Raw genomic sequence first — 24,597 nt, 5'->3', positions numbered from 1 at the left:
CTCCTTCCAAATATAGATTCGTAGCCATCAGATCATGGTAATAGATTTAGATAGATCCTAAAATCCTCAAAGTTCTATTTTAAAGAGAATCCCTATCAGTTATTATAATTTCCATCCAATTTTCCTCTTTCTTTCCTCGTCAAAGCTTCCTTTTTGAATTTTTCAACTTTGTATGAGACTTTTTTTTTCTTTTACAACTGCTCTTATTACATCTCCCTTGAATTGAAACAATCCATGCCCGTAGATTCGTCTCTCTATTTGTAGCATATATTTCAACATATGCTGGTTAGGACTATTGCATCATAACCGTCGAATTTGATTAATCGATATAGTTATTTTTTTAGTACGGCCAATGAAATTTGTGCATACCAAGAGTTGCACATCAACAATATTGTAGAGTTGTATATACTGCCTTTAACTTGGTTCCTTGGCCAAGTCAGGATTGTATTGTGACAATTAAGTAGAACTGTATAGTTACGAAGTGCATCTAGCATGGTTTTGTTGGTGATGTGAATCATGTATCACTCTCTCTTTGAGTAACAATGGCATCTCTCTAGAAGGCACATTCTACATGTAACTGGAGCACTTTAGTCTTACCATATTGAATTTGCATGATAAATCTATTTGTAGTGCACTACACAAAGATGATGATGCATTTGAGACAATAGATTTATTTATTTTTTTGTTTGCTGCAACGAATGGTTTATATATTTTTAGTATGGATGCATCTAAAAGTCAAAAAAATCATAAGTCTCGGAGCAGTCGGAGTGATCAGCTACATACGAGGCTACCCAATCCATGACCCACTAACCTTTTTATAAATTTGCCACCTACTTATTAGTATTTATAGAGGTTCATGCATTCTTGCTTTTGTTTTGTTTTGGTTTGCTACATATTAAGCTTGCTTACAATGCATGGATTTTTTAAATGTTTGCACGATGCAAGGAGATATTCTTTTCCACGTATACCTAGATTATGTTGGACAAACACAAAAGGGATATGCGTTTCTACGGAATGGGAGCAATCAATGCACCCTTTTCTTTTCTTTTCTTTCCTTTTGTAGAATATGAAAAAAGAATGTAGAAGACAAAAAGGCAATATTATTATGCATGGTTCTAAAGTATATATTTTTTAATATACTTTAAAAAATACTGCCTATTAGGAGCTTGTTGTATATATTAATCTTATTTGCATTAATTAATTACCATAAATTTTAATGTCTATCAGGATGGTACTAAAGGAATATCGGTGGTATTCAGGGAACCTAATTAACAATAGAATGGCATTTACATAATTAAAATGCGGGAGAATGATCATGGCCTTGGAGTTGACCAGGAAGTGAAAATGGGAATGGTACAGATTATATATATGATTTTAATACAGTGTTCCATTATCGTGAATGCCTAATAGAAAGCTATCAAACTCACCATGGAAAAATAGTAAACACATATAGGACATAAACACCAAATGAAAGTACTCAACTTACTCTGTGATGTTCTACAAATAGATGTGTGTTTTTGGCTAGTGACGATCCAGTGAGCATCGCTTCGTAGAATAGACACAATACAGCGGAATATATAATATATATATACTAATTATCAACCCAAAATACTTGCATAGATCTCAATTTTAACAAATATTTTATGAATAAGATAATTATGTTGTCATATATATATATATATATATATATATATATATATATATATATATATATATATATAAACATAATATAATCTTTTTTCCGGTTGATTTTTTTTGTGAGAATATCCCTTGACTAATAGTTGTATAACAATTATTGATGATCAGCATTATTCAAAACTTTACGATCAAGTAATTGGTGGATCGTAGTTGTCATCTTGTCGACCTTTAAATGTTTCCACTCCTAAGATCCGATTGTCCTCTTTAGAGTTACTATAATCTAGTGAACCTTATTTTCCCGAATAATCTTTTAGTTTGACAACCTTACATGTCTTTCTAATGACATTCACATTCCATATTAAAGGTCATTTTTTTTATCACCATCAATAAATTAACTTATTACGGCACTCTTAACATGTTTTTACTCCATTAGAACCTAAATGGGAGTTCTTTCTCTTTGTTAGTATTTTTTTGGTTCCAAATAACTTTAGTAAATTATTCAATATGTACTTTTTTTGAAGGCTGGATTCACCACTAACATCTTTCACATGAAAGAAGGATTCACCTTCCATCGTGCGAATCCACTATTGGATCGCATAATGGTTGCTTCGAGATGTATGCAAACATATGAATGAAGAAGTTTGGAGTACTTCGAAATTTGCATGAGGCTTGATCCAATGGTCAACGTCAAACCACACCCATAGAGTCCTTAACAGTTTTTGCCCCTTGATGTATTAAGAGCCTTCCTTTTGGCAATAATTTTCTACAAGGCTAGTTGTCTGAAATTCATGCAATTGGCTCATATTGTAAATTTTGATAGGCTGAAAAGATTTTTCCTTCTTTTAATTTAAAATCACTCTTCTGTTCATTAGATGTGGGCAGGAGTATCCCCAAGGCGATAATTTCATGATCATCAATATGTGATGCGCTTGACCAAAAATAATAGGTTAGATAGACCTTATACAAATGTATTAAACTGCACCAAAAAGATTTACACAGCCACCATTTGGGTACAACATTAGCAAAAATGAAAATTAGTATATATAGCAACTATTATTCTTGGTTTATTAATATGTTATAGAAAATATTTTTCAAAGTAACCATGTAAAGTTATATGATTTTATCTAAGGGTTAAATTATTAACTCGCCATTGAGATTTGCAGCTAGGATAATGAAACCCACAGCCACTTCCTTATCACTTTGTGGGAGAATTATGTTCTTACCTATTTCCCAGATCGTACTTTAACTTTGACTTGATTTTTACCGCCCTCATCGAGCGAATCAACTTCCAAGGATACCCGCTTGAAGTTGTGTTGACTGTGGAATCTCCATAAATGCCTAAACTCTATGAAAATAAGATAATTCTACTAAATTATAGAAATTTTAATTCCACCAAACTATAGAATTAAACACTCCCATCAAAAATTTCCATTCCTGAATTCATGTTATTGGTGCAAATGAACCTCCCACCTAAAGATCCATTTTTTTTGTTATATAAAAATCTTCTCTGTTTTTTTTTGGTATAACGGCGGCTGACACACAATGAGCGTGGATGCGATCAGCAAAATCAGAAAACAAAAAACTATATAAAGGTCCTGGTACAACCTCACTATCCATTCATACAAAGTCTCCAGAGTAATGAGCCATAAAAGTCCTTCAAGGATGATGATGTGAAGAAGATATAGTCACAAAGCATGCTAATGCACATAACCACCCAAAATCCCCTCCAAATTGATGGTTTGAAATAATCTAATTAAACCCCTTGGCAGCATTTCTACGTGCATGTTATTTTTCTTTTAGGAAAAAAAAATATCGAAAAGCCTTTTTTTTCCCCTTAATTTTCTAATAAGGCACAATGACCTTCATAAAATTAGAAATGAATGGTGAGGTTCCTTTACAATGCAATTGATTTCGGCCAAGGGATTTTTTTTTTTTTTTTGACATGAAAGGGAGGCAAAAACCAACCATGATTTATTGAGATAGATGGAAGTAGAGGATAAATCTCTTATGGGAAGGGAATATTTCTGAGGAAGGGAACATCTAAATGGCTTTTAGATTGTAAACTTCCAAGAATAATAACCAAGGCATTAGGTTGGAACTTTCCCATCTTTTTTTTTCTTCTCTTTTTCTTTGATCCTTTGGACTGTTTTTCTAACACTGACCGGCGGACCAAACTTAGCTGCCAAGATATCTTTGGATCACCGTTAATGACCATATAGATTACTTAGTCAACTTAATTTTTATTTAATATTTTAGAGTTCTCCTACCTTTGTCATCATAGCTGTGAGGTTAATACTTTTCTTAGGCTTTGACCGTTCCTATTCGTCCCATCGATCCCACCCACTTCCGTATTAAAATTGATTGGTAGCCTACGACTCACTAAATTCCCCAAATTCCTCGCGGTTGCAACTCAAGGATGTGCTCGATTCTACCATGCAGCAATAAAAAATTGGTTGGAACCGTCAATATACGCGTCAAAGATATCAACCATCGTGTCATGATAAATCCACAATGGCCCAGTCTAAAGTTAAACATGGAGCAAGAAGATTAGATCGACTCATTTTTGAATGGGAAGCAATCCAAAATTAATCTGGTCTAACCCAACTCAAGATTATTGTCATTAGGATTGGAAAATACGATCTGTTTCGAATATGAATTAGATTTGGATCCTTAAATTCTCAGTCCAAACCTAAATTGTCGCAAACTGATTCAAAACTACTATATTATATATTTCAAAATCCTTCTTGAACATATCTATATATATATAATAGTCTTTTTATCATGATATGAAATATCGGTAGTTTATAATGTTGACTATATTTTTTTTAAAAAAAATCTTTTGGCCTCTTCTTTTTTGATGCACCACGATATAATAATCGCTCATATATCTCTAGTAGCTAGTCGTCTAGAAAATGCATCACGTGATCCACACATGATAAATTAAAAATAATTTTTATATTAAAATATTGTCGTTACTTAAGAAAAGAGAAAAAGAAAAAGATGAAGTTGCTGATTGAATATTGAGTCTGTCCTACCATCTTAACTTCTTCATTCGTTACTGGAATACTCTATCTATCACATTGCATTGTATTAGATAAATTATCCCCACCATTATCAATATCACCATCACCATCTGTTGGGAAAAAAATGGATTGCTCAAAACACGTGGATATATCGTCGGCACGTGATGGCGAGCGCGACGGCGGCAACCCTCAAGGCGCCCGACCTCGAGCGCGCCCGACCTCAGAGCTTGCAGCCTTAATCTCGGTTAAGCTGAGCCCGATCGACCTCAAGCTCAAAGGAGACCCGGTTAAAGGATGAAGCAGACCCCTCCACTCCACTGAAAATCAAGTCTCCCTCCTCCTCATCCGGGATCCAATCCCGCGATCTCCATCCCAGCGACTGTCAACGATTAAATGCGCACGATCTTAACGGACCTCCAGCCAGCCCAAAATCTCGGGTCATCCACGGCAACTCATTAAGTCATACGATCACGTCCAATCATTACGGTAACTCATTAATTCACACAGTCACGTCACAGGTAACCCATACACCCCTCTTATAAAAAGGAGGGACTTCTTCCTTCTGGGGAGAGATCTTTTTTTTTGCGTAACCTCTCTACTGGTTCCACCAAAAAAACCCCTCTGACTTAAGCATCGGAGGGTCGGCGCCAGAACTCCCGACCATCGGCTTCTTGCAGGTTCCCCGAAGAAAGCTGTCCACCGCCGCACCCCCTGCCGGAGCTCCTCCTTCTTAGTCCGCGGTTACCCCCGAGTCAAGTTTCCAGCAACACCATCCATGTCAAAACTAATCAAACTGGCAATCCAAACTTGCCTCCATCCAACAAATAAGGAAATAACCAAGCAGTTGGCGAGCTAGTGTAATTCTTTCCAGGCCGCCCATATGTACCGGGAGACGAATAGGGCGGCCGACTAGGTGGCCACCTATGCCGCTCAGCACACCGAGGAGATCCTTTGGACACGGGAGTTGGATGCTTCTTCACCCTTGAGCAGTTTTCTTTTTTTTAATTGTGCTGGTTATACTCATGCGAAATTAATGTGAGTTGCCGATGTACCAAAAAAAAAAACGAACAAGCAAATAATCAAACAAGAAAATATCACCAGTAGCATCGCATTGGCCTGTCGCACTTGCAACATTGCCACCTCACCCTGCAACAAAGGATATGAGCTCAATCTCATAGTTCTGGTGCTCCATAGGGTGCTGACCATATCCTCAGCCTGGCAAGCATGATATGAGGACAGTCATATAGCCATCGAGTTGATCGCAAGCCAACTTAGATTGATGTCATTTTGCTAGAAAATCCATTTTTCCATTTATTGAATAAGGATCAAAACCCTACTTCTTTGGTGGCCTCTAATTTCTTGATGTTGGAGAGCGAAGGTGGAAGAAGAGACCCTAGCTAGCTAGAATCGAAATGAAGAAAAGGAAGAGCATAGATTATGGAAATAGAGAGATTATTTTTACCGTAATTTTTATTAAGGGATATTTTAGTCTTTGAATGAAGAGGTTGATGGACGCCAGTGTCATAGTACACCAAAAAATGAAGATCAGAAATTAAATTGTAACTTTTATAAACAAAGAAGGGTCATGCGAAAATGATAAAAATTGAGGAGGTCAAAAAGTATTTTTCATTGTAACCATGTGTGATTATTAAATAAATCCGATGTAAAATATATTTTCAATAACGTTTAGATGTTGTTAACTATTATCTTATTGCATGACATGTTTCCAATATGATTAGATAACTGATATTATATGTTTACTATAACTAGTGTTTGAATTATTTTTGACTCGATTTGATCCAAAAAATCCGATAGACTGATAACATCAATTATAGAATTCATCCGATTCGATCTCAAGAAAATCAGATTAAATTTGTAATTTTTTTTATCCAATGCGAATATGAAGTGAATTTGGATTGTGCCTATCCTCGATCCAGTCCCTAGATGGAGACAAAGCATGTACGGAAATTGAAATGGCTGAAAAGGAGAGCCAACTATAGGCTAATAAATGTACCTTCTTCTCGCAATAGATTTTTAGACTTGGTTGATATGAAATGCGAGATGATCATAGCTTTAGCTGAAAATGTGACTCAACGTGGAAAAATTGTAATAGTTGGGACAAAGAAAATAGCTTTGTTTTACGAGCATGGAAGACCCATAGATTTTTTTTTTTTCTTCTCTCTTATTTTAGAAGAGGGATGGGATTTCATCGAGAAAATGAAGGAAATATAAATTATCCTGGTAGGAGACAGGTAAAAGCAAAATCTATGCATGAAAAGATTCAATACGAAAGAAGAGGTGATTGAACTAAAAGGCAAAACCGTTCCCTAAAAGAACCAATATCTCCTAGGACCAGAAAATATAGATAGATGGCTGAGCCAATGAGCCATAAAAAATGGGATGCAAAGTAACTACTCTCCAAATCTTATTTTAAGTTACTCTTTGATTATTGTGTTTTATGTTTGAATGCATATATAGTTTTTCCTTAATAAACTAAATGTTTGGCTGAAATTAAGGGAAGGTTTGGTAAGCTGAAAGAAGAAAATTGAGAAGGAAATTAAGAAAGACATGTACTGCCGTCTTCAACGGCATGCCTATCCTTTAAAATAGGATATTGAATTCTAAACATATGATTTCGAGTATCCTGATCATTTTGAGACTTATTAATCTCAAACTTTCCAAGTGAGAAGGATTTTTCCTTGAACCATTTAGGGCATGTTCGGCTTCTTGGGAAACATCTTGGGAAGCTAAAGAATTTGTAAAATTCAAATTTTCTAACCTGTTTAGATGGTGCCGAGGCTGTAATAAAATGGAAATAAATTTTCTAGATATGGCTAGATTTGTTTTGTTTTCTAAACAATTTTTCCTTTCCCATGGTTTTGTAAACAACCAACATATCTTTACTTATTCTCAATAAGTTTTCCTTTGAAGGGATATTCTACATATTTGCAGTATCACTGTATATTTAATGGGAAAACCATGGAGGACAACATATGTTTTACTCCATGGCCTCATTCAAAATCATGGGCGACTTTGGCTGCATTTGGTTCGCGATTAGAATCGGAATCGAAATAGATTGAAATGAAAATTAGAATGGCCATATTCCCTGTTGCATTTGGTTTGTGATTGGAATCGGAATTGGATTGCAATCAAAAATTAATTAAATAGAGAGGCATTTTTGAAAAATTAATTAAATGAAGGAATATTTTTGAAAAATTAGTTTTTTAATAATATAGTCGGGATTGGATTTTGGAGGATTAGGACATTCTCATTCCAATGAGAATAAGATTGGAGGATTAGAGGATAGGGTTGGAGGATTAGGGCATACTCATTCCCTCTTAAAACGAAGTATTAGAGTCTAGCATATCTAACATATGGCTTCCAAAAGAAAGCGGACTTCAGTATGTACACATGCTAGGATCAAGTATAGATAAATTCACTAGATAACTTATAATAGCATCCAAACAGCCTTTTAATTCACTCTAAGGGTATGTTTGGTTCACGATTGGAATTGGAATATGAGTGGATTGAAATGGAAATAGGAGTAGCCATATTTTCTAATGTACTTGGTTCTAGAATTGAAACCAAAATTGGAATGACGATTAGGGCATTTTTGGAATATCAATTAAATGAAAAGCTATTTTTGAAAAATTAATTTTTAAAGCAAACTTGACGAATTGAAATTTGAATAATGGCAAGAAAGTAGGAATTAGATTTTGGAGGATTGGAGCATTTCCATTCTCTCCTGGAATGGGAATGGAAATAGACCCCCTAGAATGAGAATGGAAATGAAACTTCCTCCAACCAAATAGCTCGAGTGGGAGCCATTGATTTCCATATTTTCATTTTAGAGGCCAACTCTCTCCAGCCAAATATATCCTAATTGTAAATCTACACACAACTCCTAACTCTCTACAGAACCAACGGCTCGTAGATGGGAAAATAAAAGGCACTTCAGGTGCAACACCTAAGAGCAACAAGGATGTTTACTTCGAGTTCTTAAAGAAGTCAAAGGAATTTGTTTCATTTTTTTATTTGTAAATTTATGATATCTACACTCTAATATAAGTAAAAATACTGAATAAGATGATTTTGTTCTATCTTCACATAAGACTAACTAATAATGATGATAATATTTTGGACTATTGAATCAAGTTTTAAATTAAATTCCTCTATTTGACCAAAGTTATCTTAAGCTGGTCCTACGACAATCAAATTCAAGTCTCACCTACGAGTTTGGAGTGAACCACAATCCTGAATCATTTAGCTTAGGTCAAATTAGGTGAAGTCCATTGCGCAAATCCTGTTTGAATGTCCGAGGGCGGCCCAGGTGTGGGGGCTAATTGGAGATTGGTGTTTTCTATAGATGTTGACCCCTGTCAGAGCTTTCTTTGCTCATCTAAAGGGTACCTTGCAAAGACCCACAACTTTTGCCTGGGGCATTAGAACCGTCTATATTACTTACCATATTTGGCTGGATAGGAATGTTAGAGTTTTGAGGATAAAAGGTTGAATCTAAGGCTCGTTGTTGACAAGGCGCTTCTCCATGCAACCGAGATCATTTAGACTCAAAACGTTGTAGAATCTGGAATTGCAAGGGATATATGGGTCTTCCATTTAGCTCTCTCAGCGATCCAGATGATTTTTATCTCCTAGGAGCCCCCATCCCTGAGCTTTCTTAACGTAAACTTAGATGGTAATGTGTTTGATGATGGAAGAAGAGGTGGTGCTGGTTTTGTGATCAGGAACCCTAACTCCAGATTTATGGTGGCCGGAGGTAGTCGAATCTACGACATTTCTATCCATGGAGTTGAGCTAAGGGACGTTTCAGAAGGCATCACCCATGCAAGGTTCACCTTGGGGGCAAAACACATTCATCTCGAAGGGGATTTAGCTACGGTGATCAAGTGAATCCAGGGCCAGTCTAGGGGCGACAAACACTTGCTAATCTAGGATATTTGCTGGTTATTGAGGGATTGTGTTGCCTCCCGAGTTACCCATATATACTAGGAGGCTAATAGGGCAACTGATTGAGTTGCTTCATGCGATGACCCGTGTGGGCGTGTATTTAGTTTCTTATTGGTTATTCACTGGATAAATTTTGGGTACTTATATAGGATCAAGGATTCTAAATAATACCTTTTGGCTAGCCTTTTTGGGTGAGATGTTAGGTTGTAACAAATGATATCACAACAGACTTGGCCTATGACCTATGTGGGTTAGAGGACACTGCAGCACGGGTATATTTGCGTTGACCATAAGTTGATCATAGTGTTTGTGATTTGATTTGAATGGATTTGGATTCTTAGCCCAAGGAGAATGCCAGAGCTTAAATAGGGGAGTATGTGATGACCCGTGTGGGGGTTAATCCTATATTTGTTATTTATTGGCTCGATCTTGAGTACTTATACAGGATCAGAAAACCTAAATAATACCTTTCGGCTAACCTTTTTAGATGAGGTCATGAGTTGTGACATTTCATATGTAGCCCAGCACTCCGGTGTCTTCATGTAAATAGCTATGAGACTTCCCCTCCCCCTGTCTTCTCTTTTCTGACTTTCTTAAATGTATGCATACTGGAATTGTATGATTTATCTGGTTCATCAAAAAAAGATAAAAGCTCTTGGTTGGTTGTAATATTAGAAGCATGTGAAGTACAGTAAGGTATTAATCCACAACATTAAGATCCAAACAAGCTTAGGAAAATGCTCTGATGAGGGATGGTTTTTACCAACGCATAAAAGCGTCGCTAATGCCCAATTTTATTTTAGTGCTATTGCTGGCTTGGCAAATTCAAATATCCTCCATGCATCACACTATTTCCGGTGAGTGACCTCCAAGTCCCCCTTACCACCTGAGGATAGGAATTTTTAACATGATCCATAGTGATCGACCAGTGAACCCCATGGTTTCAGCTGAAGAAGACTCCACATCCACTCCAAAGGCTGCACTTGGGATCAGCAGGGTCAGGGACAGTGGAGCCTTATCCTAGGGTTCCAACGAGGTCAAATCCTCACAAGTCAAATCCACGGATTTCTATGGTATGGAATTAAGTTGGGTTTACCGTAACAGCCGCCAGTATTATCCATTTCCATGCAACGAGAACAAATGGGTCCTTGGAGTAAGTTTGAACAACCATCACTCACCGCCGGCTTCTCACGACAAGTTTTAGTAAAAGTGTAAAACCCCACAAGCCAGACCACACGTTTCTTTCATATCCCATGTACCGTTACAAGTTCTCTATCCATTTCCACTTCGTTAGGATATGCTTTACGTTACTACACATCCTAGAAATAACATCAAGTAAAATAAACACAACCTTTTAAAACACTTCAACTTCATGTCATTGGGACTGCAGCCATTCATTAAACGATAGACATGTCAAAAGACTAGTGCGGCTAAGCATGGGGAGAGAGACATCCGTGCTTCGGAATATTCGAACTATGATGAGTAATGATACAGTCTTTCAGGCTAAGCGTGTGTTCAGAAGGGCTAATACTCCAAAATTTGTTGTTTTCTGATTTTTATTGAGTGTATCCATAAGCTATATAAACCATCTGTTTTAGAAAGAAAAAAAAAAACGAAGACTAGTGTGCCTCTAAAGCTCATACCTCAGCCTCTGGAGTCCATAGAAGCTATGCTAAAGGTGTGTTCTAGTGGGAGATCCAGTCAGTTTTCTTTTGGGTTGCCGAGGGTGATTCACATGGTTCATACCCTTCTAATGTTTTTCCATTGGAATCAACTGCAAGCATGTTTTTGAGTTCTAGCACTTTTGCCTTCTATAGTGTTAAAGAGTTAAAGATGGAAAAAGAACCCTTCCACTTGGTATCAACCATGCATGTTGCCAGTCTCGGTGCCCAATGTGCAGCACTATTTTGAGTCCCTGTCACCAGGAAAATCCTAGGTATGCCTTTTTCCTTCAATATTGTAAGATGCTTTGCTCCACCAATGGTTGAAGTCTGTTTATGTAGGGATCTTTTTACCAAACACTCAATTAACCACTTGAGAAGAAGAAACAACTTCTGTGGTGGGATGGCCTTACAAGTGAAGCATGTGTACAGAAAGACCAATAGAGCAGCAAATTGAGTAGCGGCCAACCACTCCAGGGATACTCTTTAAATTGGGGAGAGAGAGTTGTCTCGTGCACTTCGGGACCTATTATTTTTTTGACTTTTTTGGCTGTATCCATACTCGTGTTGTATGATACATCTGGTTTAGCCAAAAAGAAAAAGAAAAAAAAAAAAAGAAGAAGCAACTAGGATTCAAGCATGTTTTCCTTCTCTTTTAGAGAAAGCAGGTCACCTAGTCAGGCAAGTAATTAGGTTGCAGAAACATGGGAAGCCTTAATACTCCTGCCACAAGCCCATAAATCCAGTCATATCTTATGGTCACATCCTCACTAGCTTCTTATACTTATTATTGGTCGAAGTTACACATTGATTCTTAGCTAACCAAGAAAACGAGGGGGGGGGGGGGGGGGAGAATTATTGTAACTCAAGTAAATTTATGTAATATGTAGAGATGGATGGCTATGTTGGCCCAAGAAACTTCTGTAACAATAGATGCCTCGAAGCATTTCCAGAAAAATTAAGTGATACCTCGATTAAATCAAATTCATAAAATCACAACAAAGTCCAGATTACAAGCACGAGAAATTGGAATACCAAGAGTGTGCCATTAATGAATGCTACGAGGCACTTGACAAGAATAAATGCCCTGATTATCTCCAATGACTTATCGACTGTGAAGGGATTAGACTTCCACATATTTGTTTGTGACAACATTGGCTTCCCCTCATGCATGACTAAAAGAAATCTAATCTCTGCCATTAACACAATGGCAGAAGAACTGATGCAGCATATAATCCCATTAATGGTGGAGATGGAGAGTTCGTAAGTGATTTTTTTTTTTTGAAAATTTCATATAAATATATTTGGCACTCAAAACATCTAATTAGTTATAGTTAAATAACCAACAAAAGCAAAACATGTCAGTGATTAATAATGATGGAGTCATGTTAATAGATGCCTTAGGAGCATATTCCAGCATTTGCAATCATGGTATTTGGTAAATAATGCATAATTTGCAAACAACTTGAGCACCACACGAGATTGCATCTTGAATTCAATTTCCAACATACTGATCAATGGATCCTGCGCATGGATATTACGACACAATTCAGATGGAAATTTAAGTTGGCATTCCCAACATTCAGAACAGTAAACATCCCACTACTCTTACCAGTGTTTAAAACCATATCATTAACCATGTTTTTACTAAAGCTATAACAAAGAAAGTTTGCTTGTAACATTCCTTGGGATCAATTTTAGCACTGCAATAGTAACCTGTGGTTTCCCGTAAAGATTACTAGCATAAGACCGAGATCGAGCAGAATTTTATCTATTAAATTAACCTATTTCATTAATAATTCATCCAACCATTGTCATATTATTCGAAGCAGGAGCTAAACAGGTCCTAAGGTATCATAATTAGGTTTTCCTAGCCAGCAAACAGATACATGACACCATCTTCAGGAAAATAATTAGCAATCAGGCAGCACCATCAAATATTCCAGTGCCCATGCTTAACAAGGCCTTTTAATTTTATAAATTCAGAGTTTGGATGCAGAGAAACCTGCCTCACGTGTTGATAGTTCCACGGAGGACTCAAAACCTACCACAAAGTACCATAACATTAGGCTCCATCCAACGTCAATATATAAAACCAAGCATGCAATGACATTTTAAACTAGCACTAGCACTTAGTCTGGTTTTAGAGTTTTAGTCCTTGGAAACAAAAAGTTCTACCTGCTGCGTTTGCAAGCAGCAAGCCATCAGCCCATGGCATACTTCTGAGTCCATGCTCTGGCTGTCTCCTCGTAACGGGATCTCTGATTCTTGTAAATATGGGCAATCTCAGGGACAAGAGGGTCGTCTGGGTTCGGGTCAGTGAGAAGAGAGCAGATGGAAAGGAGAACCTTTGAAATGGTCAGAGCAGGGCTCCACTGTTCCTTGAGGATGTCGAGGCATATGCTGCCATTGGAGTTGATGTTTGGGTGGTAAACCTGCTCAGATAGATGAAGGCCCATCATCCATATTTGTGAAAGCAGTTCATATTTCTTCAGATAACAGGAAGCAGATTTCAGTGATCAATCAGCATACATGTTGCTAATTATACAAATAATACAAATGGAAGAATTCTTTGAAGGCACAAATTTATTAGCCTGATGTAGATATGTTGTATCGGTAGGAACAAAAGATGTAGTGACTGACTTGCAAGTTTTTTTAGTACAAGAGCATAATCATCTATACGATTAAGAAAATATAAGCCACGACAGCAAATCAGCAATTTGAATGTTCTAAAGTGGAATGAGGCCATCATTTATACATTTTGGCAAAAAGAATTAATTCCTAAAATACATTATAATATTCAAGGGTGGACCAAGAAAATTCTTGGCTAAAACCTAGTAACAAGGAAAATCAAGATCATCCATGTCATACTAGAGTAGTTCAAAGACGAACAATATTTAAAAGCATGCAGATCTAATCAGCTCCATGCTCCCTTGGAAAATCACCTCAAAGATATAATACTACATTAAACATTTAAAGGCCGTCTTCAGAAAATCCTGTTTTATGAACTATTTTTAATCTAGTAGGAAAAAGGAACTTTGTACAACCCAAACTGAATGCTCTGTTCTCTCAGACATGGAAGAGCTCAAAAAAGTATATGAAACTCTTGTTACAACAGAGATCCAAAATTAGACCCAAGATGCAAGGCATGTAGTTCTGTATAATATGCTAGCAGAAGTAAATACCTAAAATGTGAAATATGAAAAGGGAAGCATGCCTCTAGAGCATTAGCAAGGTAAGCCTCCAGCACATTATTTACTTTTATCATTTTATTTGGTAACTACCTGTATGCAGAGCATAAGATTCCAATAAAAACTATCTTAAATAATAAAATTCAACCACCGCCAACAAGTTCTAAAACTAAATTAACTTATTAAGAAAAAAGTCTTTAATAATTTTGAATTTCACTATTTGATATAATAAAAATTAGTACCAACGCCACCTCTATCCCATGCCAGTAGTTTCCTGAATCAGAAAGCTAGCAATATAGTTTGCACTTCTATAATCTACTGAGATTCTGAGGGAAAGCACATGTACAAATAATATCTGGAATCAAGCATCATCTTTAGAAACAAAAAATGTTATGGATAATCAAAAATGATATGAGGTTTTCTTACCTTAGTCTGAAAGTTGACCTTTGGAGGCTTAAATGGATAGTCAGGTGGGAAATGAATCATAACAAAGAACACTCCTCCAGCATAGGGGCTCTCTGCAGGACCCATGATTGTTGCTTGCCAGTGGAACAGATCCTCCCCAGCAGGCCCTGCACTGCATGATGTTGGAGGATCTCTTTGCAGATCCTGAAGCTCCTTCTGAATACGTTTGTTAGCCATAATGCCTCCTAATTCAAATATAGGGAATAACAACAATAAGAAATAACTTTCGAGGTTATAACTACAGGGATAAAACTGCAAACATACACAGAATTCCCAGTTCCAGTATATGACTCCAAGAACAATGCTAGCTAGAATAACACCACTCTCATACAGAAAAGATACACAGTGGAGATGCGACTGTCATGTCGCTATTCCTGGCATCCTGTAAGATATTGGGTACTGGTTGCCAGTGAAGGACAAAATGAAAAGTTGTGCATCAACCATGCAAGTTTTCTGTAAGAGATTTCTGTCTTAATGAAGCATTTCCAATGATGTCACAGTGAGTAAACACACATGTTGCACATCAGAAATAAACCACATCCAAAAGAAACCATGACTGAAGCCAATGAACAATGAATTAGATCAGACTGTGTCTAAATAGAATATATAATCAATTCATAACTAAAAGTGATAAGTGTATTTTTTTCTTTAAAAGAAAGTGTTGATATTAAACAGAAGCTCTGCCATACAAATTTTCTACTGATACTTGGGAGAAGTTCACAAGATATACAGCATAGGCGACCCGTAATTGTTAACCAGTCTCTAAGGATGACTGAATAGTTAACAATTTCCCTTCACGATAAATCTAAATAAAAGAATCAAATAAATAAATAAATACAATCATAAAAAGGAGGAAAGGGGGGAAAATGAATGATGGTAGACTGTAGATTGCCAAAACTTTATCAATTTTGAAACAAGGAAACTTCACTAGATTTACTTAAGGACAGTCAGCCACATATGATGAACACATCAACTAAACCATATAGAATGTCCTAAGATAGCAATAATTATTTCACAGACTACAATCATTTGTCATGTCCAGAATTAACATGCATTCTCCCCTTAATTCAAGTGAGGAAGAGCCTCAGTGCCCCACCAATAACCAGCCATAATAATTTCGTATAAAGAAGAAAGACCCCCAGGGTAACCACATAACTTCCCTGATCTACCCTAACTTAAAATATGGACCAATATGCCAAATCAGTTATTATGGCACACTAAATGGAACCATTCAAACAAGCATAAATCAATGATTTTATATATATTAACAACTCCTGAAAGCAGTAAGATTCACAAAAACTCCACAGGAACTGAATATCAGCAAATTCCCCCAATTATTCACTTTGGCTTGCCCTTCTCTGTCCAATTTAACCTCTGAAAATTGGTTTTATAGACGATTTAATTAGACTGCCTCATAAGGGAAGAGCAAGGCACCAACAAGGGTCTTGAAGTTGAAGCATTAGAAACCTTTACCTAGTTGTCTTCTTCAGCATAAAGCTAATATGGTGGCCTTGTGGAGGTACATGTATTGTGCCTTTCAAAATGCAGACCACCCTACTCATCAATCATTTGAGGTCAGCCCAATACACAATGGGTTGCAGAATTACAATCAATGTAATAACTTGAAGCCAGACCCTATAAGAAGACAGGCCTAAATCACGGACCTGAATGAACTTCTAAATGTTGCTATCTAATGCTGTTAAGAAATCAGCCCTGATGATATATATGGGATGCATATAGTAAAATATGGGTGATCAAAAAATTTAATGCAAAGGAAATAACTAAACTAATATGTTCATGCTGCTGAACTGCTGAGATCAGATATTCTGGTGGTAAAAAAATAAAAACTCTAACCATAAAATATTCAAAGATAAGCCCAAGATAAAGACTACACCACAGTAAACAGAGGCCATAGCGGTGTAACCCTGATGGATGTTAGAAATGAAGTTTGATCTGATTCATGTGCAATCTTAGAGCTCTTCTCTCAGCTGCTAGCTTGAAACATGCTCAGATCATTGTCAGATCTGATAAACACCAATAATAATGCTGTTGTTTGTCAGCAAGAAAGTAACAAAATTAATGAAAGAGGAAGAGAAAGAGACAAAGATACCATAAGAAAAAGGAGAACAATCTAAGAAATCAGAAGAACAAGAGGAAGTTTACTACTTTAGTTAGGACTAGAACCTAAACAAGCAGGCCAATAGAGCCTGATAATAGGCTTGAGGCCCTGTTTGGAATTGCTATTGGAAGTAGAACTTCAAGCAGTAGAATTTTTAACAAAAAGTTGTTCGTTGTTTAATAACTACATTTCTAGAGTGTAGTGAAACTTATACATCTGTTTGGTAACTAAATTGAAAATGTACTTTTAGTATGACGAAATTAACAATAAAGGGGACTACATAGTATTTTATATTATAGTATAATATAAATATAATATAGTAATATATTATTACATAGTATAATATTATTATAATGTAATATATTATTATAATGTAATATATTATTATAATATTATGTAATATAATATTATAATAATATTATGTGATTATAATATAATATAATGTAATGTAATTATGTGATTTGTTCAGTGATTTGTTTATGGGCATTTTGTTCCCTACAAAATTTTAATTAAATGAAAAATAACTTCCCAACATCAGCCAAGTAGAGCTATTGGAGAACCAAAAGGCACTTCTCTCTCTCTCTCTCTCTCTCTCTCTCTCTCTCTCTTAACAAACACCACCTATTCCCTGAAAGTACTTTCTACCTTCCAAAAAACACTTTCCAGCCCTCAAAAGATGTTCCCAATCAGGGCCAAAGTGATTATAACTTCTAACCTACTAACACCATCTAATGAGGAAATAGCATAAGACCAAGCAACACCTAAAACCCTGGCCATATTTTTGAATAGTAAAGGCCAGACATAACACCCCCTTTTAATGGCCTTCTGCTGCTCCTAACTGCACCACCTAGCCAAGACCTCTCTGATGCACTAGTAATTTTAGCACCTCTTCACTAATCTGCAGATCCTCTCAAGTCATGAGTTAGGCTTAGGGTTTTGATAGTCAAGTAATGGTTTAAGTTTTATGTAGGCAAACAGATGGATCCCAAGCTCATCTACCAGGTCATATTAGGAGATTCTGAAGGTCTTGATAAGCATTAGGGTTTTCTAGGCAGAAGTTAATGAGGGTTTCAAGCTTGAAAAACAAATGATGATGGGTTTGGAATCAAACAACAGCTGTACTGACATGGAAAACAAACCACCTGCTGATAACAGATCCATACTTAGCTGCAATGGATGGAGTGATGTGAGCAACAGACCAGCTTGCTGATCGAAGATCTGTACTTAGTTGTAGACTAGTCACGATTAGTAAGCTGAGGACTCTATAAAGAGCTGAGTATTGAGATAGACATGTTTATAGACAATTAAGAGATTGATTTGAGCATCAGAAAGGCCCTATAGGGGCTGCTTGAAGAGCAGATCAAGCCAGTATAATCAAATCTGAGCTAAGTTGGACCAGAAACCCTTATTCAGACTGGTGGCTGCTTCCGATAGTTGAGGCTATATACATGTAGAACTTAAAGCAGATTTACGCCGGTTGGGTGCAGAAAAGAGAAAAAGAATAGAAAATATTCTAAGAAGGGGAGGAAGAAAGAAGACTTGCTCCAGACTCCCCATCTTCATAAAGCCCCTAAGTTGGTTCAAACTTGAAATTAATTTCCAAGGAATCAAAACATTAAAGAAAGTAATATGTAGCCTCTTCATAACAAATACAAAGGTCAACTCATCCCAACAACTTTGTCAATATTCATCCAACATCTTTAATATGTCCCGAAATCATGGCAGACTCCATGAGGACTACTACAGCTAATTGATATGACCTGAATATGTGGTGGACTCTACAAGTCCTACTGCAGCATATTGACATGCCCTATCTCCCTTGGCAACCATGACATTCAATATGAACCTGCTAGCATGGTCACTTTATAGTCCAATTTCATGATATAGTCACCTGCAATAAGACCTGTATTACACCTACTATTAACGACAAAATGCAATTTCCCCAGTTGCTTGGAACGGAAGATCTAGTCATCGAGCCTCTGTTGGTTTTGATTCAACTGACACTGACATATTTTAAGCCATCAATCGACATCCATTTTCTACATGCTAAGCCTGCTGCCCTTTACTTCATTATCATCCCACCCATCTTTCTTCAAAATTCTGAAGAACTAGAAGTTCTTAGCACAGATAAAAGCACAGAATCCCAATACGCTATTAAGGACACCCACTTATAACCAAAAGCTGATCATGCTTGAGTAAATCTTTTCAATTCCATCACAACAATAATTACAAAGAAGGAACAGGCAAAAGAATCCCAAATCGCTATACCCAGTACTCATAATAATATATCACCAAAATACATATATATTTGCATCAAAAATAGCCGAATCTAACTTAGTCACGAAATACATATAGATTTAAGCAGAAAAAAAGTCTGAATAATATATAACACGAAGAGTTGGACATCTGGAATCAAAAGCCGACCCGAATCACAAAATCGACCGCTTAAATCGAAGATCGAAGGAGATGAGATTTGCTTACAGATGAGAAAAATCCAATCGAAACGAGCTCTAATGGCGCTCGGAGCGAAGCCTCGATCTCTTGGAGAGGAGAGGGAGAAGGAGAAGGACAAGGAAATGAGACTCAGAGGGAAAGATTATATCGCAGGGGCCGCGGATCCGGTCACCTCCCCGGCAAGGTCATCGGATCCAGAGAGGAGCTGCTCCTTCAGCTGGCGATAACGGCCAGTAATTGTCCGTTTGTTAAATAGATTTTATAAGGGGGACAAATATCAACGTGGCAAATGTTTATTGGCTTTGTATGCTGTGTCTAAGCAGCGTCGTCTCGGCCGGTTTTCGAAGTTTCCAGTGACCTAAGACCCAAACCGCGTTCTTTTCGTTGACCAGAATAAGTGCTCGCCTTGGTAGGCTGCGTGTGGTGTCGTTTCTATTTTATTTTTATTTAGAAATAAATTTTATTTTTCAGGTTTTTTATGTCAATATATATATATATATATATATATATATATATATATATATATATTTTTTAATACTAAAGTGACAGGCTAAACGAAAGTTAAAAGCATTAAAATGAGCAAATATTAAAAACTTGTTTGGTTTGTATAAAAAAATTTTCTAACTATAATATGTTTTTTGAAAAGATGTTTCCTAAAAAAAATAATGACTGAAAATATAGTTTTAGCATGTTTGGTTGATTATGGAAAAGTGGTATATTCTAGAGTGGTATTTTGTTAAGTATCTACTTTTCTAAGAAAGTTTTATAAAATATCTATTATATCCTCAATAAAGAGAAAGACTTTACTTATAGATATTGATGGTTTAAAGATAATTTTAGAAAAACATAACCCTAATTTCCAATCAGAGAGAAAGTAGCTTTTCCATATCTCCTATTAGTTTTGATTTTCTATAAAATATGAAAATTTTATTCTTATAGAAATTCTACTTTTCCATCTCTTTTTTTAAAAAATTTTAATCAAATAAAAGGTATTTCTTTGTTTTTCCGTTGACCACACTTTTTCTCTTTTTTTCACGATCCAAACGAGTCTCAAGAGAGTAGGAAGTGGGAGTAAGGAACAACCAGTGACAATGCCATGGGGACATGTTTGATCAGAGTGATAGATGCCATCAATGGATCGATGCCACCACTTCCAAAAGAATGAACTTATGGACAGACGAACGATGATAAAAGACAATGAATGAATGAATACAAAGATGAAAGAATGGATGAACAAAGGTGGAAGATGGATGCTAGAAATGAATGAACGAATGAATGGAAGAAATGGCGGAACTGAGAAGGACGCCGATGAGATAATGGAGGAAGCCATCGGAGAGATGAGTGGCGATGAAGAGGAGGAAGGCAAAGGACTTGAGGAGGTGGAAGGATAGAGCCGAGAACGATAGGCTGGGTGGAAGGGATAGGAGAGGGATGAAAATCTATTTCGAAAAAAAAAGAAATAGAAAATTTTTCACTTCCACTTTTTTTCAAAAATAATAAAAATTATTTAAAAAACTAAAAAAAATAACCAAATATATTTGTTGCATCAGATTTTATATTTTTATTTTTGAATAAAAAAAGATTAAAAAAACTATACCAAACAAGGTTTGTTTTATCTAATAATAATGCATGTATGGGAAAAGAGAAGGAAAGAGTTGGGAGCTTTCCGATATTCAGTCAGACGCAAAAATTGCAGCAGGTTCCACGTAAATTGTTTTGTTTCAAGAAGCTACCTCTTGTCTGCTCCCGAACAGCTTATCTGGGATTTGAGGTATAAATCCGTTGATCAAGTTTTTTTTTTTCTTTGAAGAAAAAAAGTTGCAATCAACCTATTTCTAAATCTTATATAATAGATTTGTCTTGTACAGCAGTTTTGGATCCTGCAAGACTTGATGGTATTGTTCTTTTTTTATATAAAATTAAGACTTCAGAGGTGAAAGCTAAAGTTAGATTATATTCTTGATATATCTATATAGACATATATATGTGAATTATTGCATCTATTTAGATATTGATATACTTTAATAGATATATGCACCCTGTATACACATATACATTTTTTGCTACCTGGAACTCGCATAGCCAATGCATGCATATAGTGTATTCATGGATAGATACAAGTTATCCAAATATAAAAGCATATTATGTATGTGTTTATAAGGATTAAGGAATTTATCCAAAACTATTCATGAAATAAATGTATTATACTATGTCTACTTCACGATAATTGAAGGATACTTATCATATATATATCCCATATAATATTTGGCCACATGTTGAATAACTAAGTCTTTTGATGAAACGTTAAATGATTAATTATGAATTGAATTTGGTTGGCTTGCCTGACAATTTGACGTAACCTAAGTTAGCTCACTGAAAAAAAAAAAGAATCTATGGGCAGGATGATAGAAGATTGTATTTTATATTGAGACGCGTATACGATTCATTAGCCACCTAATTGGAAGAAAGCCAACTACTTTTTGGCCTCATCCATGAGGTCTCCTGTTCAGCTACCATTTTGCTGAGCTTATCTTTACTTTTTGGCATCATCCATGAGGTCTCCTGTTCAGCTACCATTCTACTGAGCTTATCTTTATTTTGATGCTACTTCATGGTAGGACTGCAGGCTGCAACGAGAGAAATCTAGAAATTTCTCAATTGAGTCGGATCAGATATAACTAGAGATGTGCATGAGTTGGATCAGATTGATTTAGAGATATATTTGGAACCAAACTGATTTAAATCGGTTTTCTAAATTCGAAATTGAAACCAAATCGACTATCAAGAAAAATTGCCTGGAATTGGCTTGAGAAATTCAATTTAGTTTAGTTCAATTTATGGAATTGATGTTCAGTAGCGCGAGCTAAATCTAGAAATAAAAATTCTATTTTACATAAGGTTGATGTTCAATAAATTGAACCAAACGGACTGGGCTAAGTCCATACATAAAAATTTTATTTTATATTTTAAAAATATAAAAAATTAAAAAATATATATAAAGAGGGAGAGGTAAGCTCAAGACTTTTTCAAACCGGTACTAAATTGAATTTTAAAAAATCAATATAAATTAAACCAAAGAGGTTATAAGCCCTGGTTGGGTTCGGATTCGGCTTGTTTTTTGTGCATCCCTATATAGTAAGTACCCTTTTGTTTGCTATACTGCATTTGATTGTCTCTACTCAAACAAATTCCCACTGGATCCATCATCTACTACTCACCATTCAAGTGGTTCCTTCTTAATTACCACTTTTAATTTTAATAAAAAGTGACTAGAGGATCAACTCTTCCACCCTAGCATGAAGAATGGAGGAAAAGAAAAAAATATAGCCCCACAATAAAAAAAACTAAAGAAAAGAAAAAGGAAAAGTTACATCTTCACGCAAGTACACCTCATTGTTCCTAATAAGCAAGTGGCACTAAAGAAGCCTTTTTAGATGGCAGTAACCTAGTCAATGCCAAAGCCTACCCATGATATATTCTAATTCCCCTTATGGATATTGACCACCAAAGTTCGTTGCCAATTGCTCAGCTTTCCTTGCACACTTTATCTGCATGTAGATAAGTAAATGCATGTATGGAAAAAGACTTTTGACATATGACCAGGTGCATGGCATCCCACTATAATATTTCATTTGGACTAGCATATGGGGCATAACCATTCTAATAACCAAATTAATTTGAACATCTAAAATAACTCTATAATTTCACAAATAATCTTACATATAAGCTATACAAAGGCATCATTTTTGGACCTTATCAAAATTTTCCACTCATGCATGCATGGGGCGTCTATGTTAGAAACCTATTCAAGTTTCTCTCATCACTTATCTCAAGAATATCAACTTTTTAATTACAAATTTCTGTCATTTTTTAATTATATTTTTTTTCTTTCTTTAGAAATCGAGTTTCTCCCATCACGTATTTCAAGAATATCAAAATTTTCCATGCATGCATGGAACGTCATCCGGAGAAACAGAGCGTTTGAGTCCAACAAGAAGAAAGCCTTAGCATATATACTAGTCGAAATTCAATATAACTTAAAAGTTTACATGCTTGAATTTTGAATCCAATCATCTATTTAAATCTTTCTACCTCCCATTAAGTACTTTCTGCGGGGTTAATGTCATATGTGATCCTCAATATTTCTAAGGAATCTCCACTCTCTAGCTTTCTAGTGGAAAAGGATTTGGTTGGACCGTCATTAGACCATTATGATAGTCCAGTTAGCATGAGCCCTCATATCATGCATGCACAACAATATGCGAAATGCGTGCTCATCTCCCTGTGTGAATCAAGAACCCAGACCAAATATATATATAGCAATCTTCAAACTGTTTGCAAGCCAATAAAGGGGGTTAGAAAGATTGTAGGATATTATGGAAAAGTGTATGGATGTATGTTGTTGTCACCAAAATCTGAGCTAAAGAGACCAGACGAGCTCTGAGCTGGATAGATTGGATGAGCGGGTGAATAACAGGTGATCGGTTGTGGCCATGCTCGGATGAAGAGATTTGCTAAGAGTCCGATTTGAAAGTAAGACAGAGAAAATACCGAAGGTCACCATATTTTGTCTGAGAAGGGACTCTTTGATGATAATTTTGTTTGGAAACAGTAAGCAATTGAGAATAGTGAAAACAAGAGTGTCTTGCGTGAGAGAGAACACATATGAAGGTTCTTCAGGTGTTGATTATATAGAGGGTCGGTATTGGTTATCCAAAGAGATAGACTTGTGACTTAACTGCTCTGTAGATCCCAAATGTTATGGGCTTAATTGCATAGGTCGTGTGGTAACTTCTCAATCAAGTAGATCGAGCTGTAAGTACTATTCTGCATTGTACCTCATAAATGCATAGAATCATAACTGTCTCTTTAGTAGGCTTTAACTATCTTAAATATACTTTTATTCGAAGATACATGACTCGTTACTGCTGGGCATCTGCTCATATTGCTGGCTCTGTCGACTCCTCAAGTCCGGGTCGATGAATCCATATGCTACATCATATGTATATATAGGAAGTTTTGTGCCTTCCACCCCTTTGGAAGCAGGTCTTGGAGAATGTAAATTATTCAAGTTGATG

At 36.1% G+C, this 24,597-nt stretch overlaps 1 protein-coding gene across 2 annotated transcripts; it reads right to left on the bottom strand.

Moving 5' to 3' along the window:
- Positions 1 to 13,190: 13,190 nt before the first annotated feature.
- On the bottom strand, positions 13,191 to 19,757 carry LOC120112121 (ubiquitin-conjugating enzyme E2 11-like). 2 transcript variants are annotated; one of them, XM_039130770.1, is made up of 4 exons: positions 19,547 to 19,757; positions 14,908 to 15,131; positions 13,469 to 13,725; positions 13,204 to 13,334 (listed from the first exon to the last, which is right to left on the bottom strand). In XM_039130770.1, the coding sequence occupies exons 2-3, from the start codon at positions 15,121 to 15,123 to the stop codon at positions 13,495 to 13,497; spliced, it is 447 nt and encodes a 148-aa protein (XP_038986698.1). In that variant the 5' UTR covers positions 15,124 to 15,131; positions 19,547 to 19,757; the 3' UTR covers positions 13,204 to 13,334; positions 13,469 to 13,494. The 2 variants fall into 2 exon arrangements, with proteins under 2 accessions (XP_038986694.1, XP_038986698.1); XM_039130766.1 differs by having other exon boundaries at positions 13,191 to 13,725.
- Between the last annotated feature and the right edge of the window lie 4,840 nt (positions 19,758 to 24,597).

This window comes from Phoenix dactylifera, chromosome 1 (genome assembly GCF_009389715.1).
Source record: "Phoenix dactylifera cultivar Barhee BC4 chromosome 1, palm_55x_up_171113_PBpolish2nd_filt_p, whole genome shotgun sequence".
Lineage (NCBI taxonomy): Eukaryota > Viridiplantae > Streptophyta > Magnoliopsida > Arecales > Arecaceae > Phoenix > Phoenix dactylifera.
This window is presented reverse-complemented; position numbering and strand designations above follow the sequence as displayed.

Bases quoted from the DNA above. Each gene is read 5' to 3' on its own strand.
- LOC120112121 (XM_039130766.1), bottom strand. From the start codon at position 15,123: ATGGCTAACAAACGTATTCAGAAGGAGCTTCAGGATCTGCAAAGAGAT. The intron at 13,726-14,907 runs GTAAGAAAACCT...CTATCTGAGCAG, and splicing joins AGGTCAACTTTCAGACTAAG to GTTTACCACCCAAACATCAA.